At 43.0% G+C, this 5,640-nt stretch overlaps 1 protein-coding gene across 2 annotated transcripts in view; it reads left to right on the top strand.

Annotated features, from left to right (window-relative positions):
• Adamts12 (ADAM metallopeptidase with thrombospondin type 1 motif 12) overlaps positions 1 to 5,640 on the top strand; it is a 402,762-nt gene that overhangs the window by 323,260 nt on the left and 73,862 nt on the right. For both annotated transcript variants that reach the window (XM_023707482.1, XM_023707481.1), the window contains exon 17: positions 1,069 to 1,195. In XM_023707482.1, the coding sequence (XP_023563250.1) occupies positions 1,069 to 1,195 (127 nt within the window). The remainder of the gene's footprint in view (positions 1 to 1,068; positions 1,196 to 5,640) is intronic.

The following is a 5,640-nucleotide window of genomic DNA, read 5'->3' as shown; positions in this document are numbered from 1 at the left end:
GTTGTCCCTGGTGGGCTCGGTGTGCAGTAATCTTACTCAGTCTTTCCCATTTAACTAGAGCATTAGACATTTTCAGAATGACACTCACTCTCTTCCTCACTGCCCCTTCTCTTGCCATTCTTCTTATCCTAGCACTCCTGTAAGTTCTCTTGCCCACAATGTCCCAGTTAACCAAGCTAGCAGCCCTTTCCTTTTCTCAATCCATATGAATTCCCTCAGTTTCTTCATCTGTCAGGTAGTGATAATGATTATGTTGAATCTATTGAGTTGCTATGAGGTTTTGATTATTATGCATCATACTAGATAATAAGTAAAACATTGATTAGATAAGGTATTAATGTGCACACACACATGTGCATGTGCACACACACATGCGCACGCACGTGCGCGCGCGCGCGCACACACACACACACACACACACACACACACAGAGTTACAATGCCCGGAACATGGATTTATTTGCTGGTAGATTCTGCTATTCCCCATGTGCATTCCTTACATTCTCTAGCTGGTCTTCAAAGATAACAGCATTATCATACTTTGCTATCAAAACCTCATACTTTAAAAAAAATAGTATCACTAAATCAACTTTATTTTGTATTCCATTACTTTTCAGATTTACCAATCCAAACTACTCTAAAGCACTCTACCTCATTGTTACTTTCTTAAACTAATAATGTAGTACTTGCTTTGTAATGCTTGGTGACATCTGATTTCCTTATTTTAATCTCATTTTATTTTCTGTCTAGCATACATACATTAGACTTGTCTCCACAGCTAGGCTGCAATGCATTTCATAGATAGTAATCGACCTGTATTTCTTTGGAGTCAAATGTGTTATAATATAACTGTATTACCAGCAGTCTTTTCCTCAAAAAGATCTGTACCACCCATTGCCAGCTGCAGCAAGTGGATTGCTACAAAGAGGTCTGCTTTTATAAAAAGCAAATAACACTGGGACAACCTTTGCAATGTAAGCACCATCGCTTGAGGGATCAGGTGGCTCACCTACCAGTGAGCATATGGGCTCATGACTCAATGTGTGTGGCTCTTTCTGTCTAAACCCAGGCATCCGTCGCCAGACTGCTCATTGTGTGAAGAAGGGCCAAGGGATGGTGAAAGCTACATTCTGCAACCCGGAAACCCAGCCGAATGGGAGACAGAAGAAGTGTTATGAAAAAGATTGTCCACCCAGGTAACCAGGGATAATGTGGAACTGAAGTTCTGTGTACCTACCTTCTTCTGAGTCTAATTTAATGATATTCCAGCACACAGTGACAAAGGAAAACTATGGGCTTTGCTATCATTGGGAAGACTATTGCAGTATGATTGTTATTGGAGCCTGGGCCAAACTACAGAGACATTTTCTTCCCAGGGAGCAGTATGGTATACAAATGGTTGTGTGTGTTACTTATTTGGTATGACTAAAATCCAAGGCATTGCTGAGGAGAATGCTGTGTAGGTCCACAGGCACATTACCAGTACAGCTTTGACTCATGCTGGCATCTTCAGGTCATGGTTCCCACTCACAGTGGGGGTAGAGGAGAGAACAGGACAGGCTTTCTTCACCTGAGCACCGCTGAGGCTGGAGGACTGTTGTAGGGGGATAACCTATGAAAAGTAGGGTGCTTAGCAATATCCTTGGCCTACATATAGTTAAATGCTAGTAAGATTCTCTCTTATATTTATCTTTTTTCTCTCTAAAAATAAAAACGATTTCCTCCCTCCTAATTCAGGTTGTGACAACAAATGTCTCCATTCTTCCAGAGCTTCTCTAGGGGAAAAATCATGCACAGCTAAAATCCTTTAATAGAGACATACTCATTTATTAGTCGTGTTGGTTCAGATGTTGGATTCTAATAGGTAGCTTGGATGATGGATGTTATTGAGGGGGAGAAAAAAGGAAGAAGGAGGAGGGAAGGAAGAGGAGGAGGGGGAAGGACAGGAGAAAGGGAGGGAGAGAGAGAGGGAGAAGGAAGGAAGGTTTATTTCTGGAGACTATCTTAATTATCTAATGTCCTTAAGCAGAAATATATTTAGGTTGCAGATTCCATCCAGCATTTATTTCAGTCATATACAAACACCTGAGAAGATTTTAATTAAATAGGAAACCAATTGTAATCACAAGCCAAACTGGTGCCGAGGTGTATTCTAAAGAAGAAATAGGTTGTGATAAATGCTAGACAATTAGGTTTTTTTTAAAAAAAGAAGGAAAGAATGTTCATGACAAAGAAGTTACCAGCAGCAATGCCAATCCCAGATAGGGTCAGACAAGCAGAATGCAGGGCCAGGGCACTCTCATCTGAGTCATGTTGGTTCTCTACTCAATTCTGTGTCTTCCTTTGGGTAAGAGGTGGGCTGTGAAGCTACCTTGGCTCCACCCTGTGGAGGCGGAAGAGAGATATTGCATTCTGTTCACAGGGCTGTAGTTCTTTCTTTACAACTCTTTCCTAGAGAAGAATTAGGAAGATTAAGGGAAGATCAGACCAGTATTGGATTTATATGTAACTGTAGTGACTGTGTGATCTTCACAGAGAAAAGTGAGCGGGAAAGCCTATGTCTTAGAGCCAGCTGGTCACCTAGTGATCAGCTCTATATGTTCGTAGGTAGCAACCACGGCACCAAGGCCTGGGAGGCTCTCCTTGCTCTTCAACACCACGCCCTTTGTCGGACTGGATGGCTGCTTCCTTATAACTGCAGCTATTCTACACCCCCAACTGATTTCATGCCTGGACTCACATTCCCACTTTTACGGTTTTATGCAGTCTGCTTTGGCCTTCGTGTGAGCAGCAAGTGTGTGTGACATACCTGCTACTCCCGGGAGAGCTGCCCTAGAGATAATGACCAGATAATGGTCCCGCATGCTGCGCACCTGCTTTGCTTTCAGCTGTTTGTAGGAAGCAGCTCATGCATTTTTCTTATTATCCTCAACTACTGTAAAAATTAACCTTTCCAGGGGAAGAATTGTCGCTTAATTTAATGAGACCAGGAGGAGGAAATAGGCAGAGATGTGAACCCAGGGCTGAGCCTCTGTAAAGTCTATGGTCTCTGTTCCATGCAGCAGACCCTACAAAGAGAAGCATGAACTTCTCCATTTCTTGGCTGCATCTGAAGCACAAGGTGGGCGCCATAAGATCTCACAAAGGCGTCTGCCTGTGAGCCAGAGGGAAGGCTGGGGATATCACCTGTGTCCATAAAAGCAACACGGTCCAAGAAGATTATGGATTCACATGCTGCTCCTTGTTTTAGAACAGACGTTAATCTGTACTTAATATTTCTTGTTCACTTGTCACCAAAACTTTGACTTCACCATGTTTAGAATTCATTTCCCATTATGCAGCTGTCTTTGCCTAGTTCTACATACTAAGCATTCAAACTCACTAGTCGTGCCAATCTAAAACAATATATGGCTAAGGCTGCTAGAGAGAGAAGGGTGTCACAACAAAAGACCAGAGGCTGGAGGGCTGGAGACAAGCTGAAGCTAAAGCCAGACACAGAGAAGAAGGCTGGACAACAAATTTCCTAAGTGATACAGGCTGAGCTCTCTGGACTTAAAGCTAGCCTCTGAGTCTGGTAGTACATGTAGGCTGAGAGTTGTCAAGGAACCCATATCCTAACGTATGCAGCCTCTGTAGATGTCACTTTATTTGAAAAAGAGCCACAAAGAGAACTGCCCAGAGATGACTAACCACCTGATATTTTGGGGGGGCTCATGAACTTTGGAGATGTGATTGAGTTTAGGTCTTGAGATGAGGCGATGATCCTGGTTATACAGGAGAGCCCTAAAGGCTATCCCTGGTGTCCTCCTAAGTTAGTCAGAGAAAAATTAAACACACACACACACATACACACACACACACACACACACACACAGAGTTGTGTATAGAGGGAGCAGAGAGATTTGAAGACACTGACCTTGAAGACTGATGTAGTGGAGCCAGTAGCCAAAATATGGTGGTAGTCACCACAAGCCGAAGACGTGAAGAAAATACTCAACACTAGACAGGGCCTTTGGGAGTACAGCCTTGCTGACACCTGAATTCCAGCATAATAACACTGATTTTGGACACCTGGCTTCCACAACTGTAGGAGACTAAAGTTATATTGTTTTGACATACCAAATGTGTTAGACACATTTTTGTTGGTGGGATGAAACACCCAGAACTTGCAACTTAAAGGAGGATTTATTTGGCTCAGGCTTTCAGCAAGTTCAGTTCATCTTCAGAACAGAATGTGGAGGAAGGTCATGTGCTGCGTAGTAGGCAGGAAACAGAAAGAGAAAGGGTGAAGCAGAAACAAGGATAAATCCTTCCACATCACGCCTCCAGCACCCTGAGTCTTCTGCTCAGGCCCCACCTCCAAATATGAGACTTTGGGAGGGAATTCAAATCTAAGGCCTGATGCCAAATTTGGGGTAATTTTATGCAGTAGCCATTGTACCCCAAGACAGCCCACTTAGTGCAAGTGTTACGGAGGAAAAGAGCAGAAGGGATTCCTTCCCCAAGTCACAGAGGCTCGAATGCTATTTCCTCGGAGTATGTGGCAAACAAAGTAGGTTTTGAAATAGTACAAATAACTGCCACTCCCTGAAGACGTTTACGTTCAGGAAGGCGATATAAGATACGATACATATGCATTGACAAGCTGGGGCTGTTTCCAGGACTGGGGGAAGAGTCAGAGGCTTGGTTAGGGCCCTTCCTTCCTGGCCATTGTCCACAAACCCACTGCTTCATGGTTTGTTGGCATCTTTTCACTTGGTTATGAGTGCGGTATGATAGAACAAGGTAAATTACACCCTTTTCTCCTGCAACATTTCTTCTGTTGAGTACACGGACACAGCTTGTTAATTCAGAGCAAAAATTGTAAACAGAGCAATCATGTAGCTTTCTCTCACAAAATCTGTAATGCAGCCCTAGAGGGCAAGAATGCAGGTACAGAGGGCCATGCACAGGGGTGGGTCAGCCAGAGGGCCTCTGTAAGGCTTCAGGCAGCACAAATGTGACAGCCAGGCCTCGAGTTTTCTTGGTCAGCTGATGATTATTTCTACAGTGAATGCTTCTGCTTTCTACATTGCCATGTTCCATGTTCTGGGGGAAAAATTCGTCCTTTCCCCAGCTTCTGCTCTTGCTTTAGAAACATAATTTTCTCCAAATAATTTGAAGAATATACGTGGGGGAAAAGATCAAAGCAACTTGACAAGTCTTTCTGAAGCTTTGCCATTTGGTAGCATTTTGTTTCTATGTAAGCAGTTTTTCCTCTCTGTCGGCATCTGTCTCCCAAGGGCTGAGTTTCTTTGAGACTGTTTATTTTTCACGATTGAAGCCAAAGCCTGCAGTTTGTGATCATTTAAGATCAACAAAATTAGCAGGTCAGCCTAAATTGATTCAGTTCAAATCTCAACCTGCACCCTTCAAAAAGAGATACATTATTGATCCAGGGGTGCCTTCTGAACCCCCAAAGTGAAATGTTTTTCCTTATTTGTTTCCATACCCAAGGTAATGTGCACACACTCACACACACACACACACACACACACACACATTTATACATTCATGCGTATACACATTTATGTTTAAAATAAATAATTTCTGTACTTAGGGAATTACTTGGCCCCAACTGTTACTTTCATTTTGTTTTGTT

This window comes from Octodon degus, unplaced genomic scaffold (assembly GCF_000260255.1).
Source record: "Octodon degus isolate 3935 unplaced genomic scaffold, OctDeg1.0 scaffold00293, whole genome shotgun sequence".
In the NCBI taxonomy this organism is placed as follows: domain Eukaryota; kingdom Metazoa; phylum Chordata; class Mammalia; order Rodentia; family Octodontidae; genus Octodon; species Octodon degus.
The sequence above is the reverse complement of the archived record's forward strand: the minus strand, read 5'-3'. Positions and strand labels throughout refer to the sequence as shown.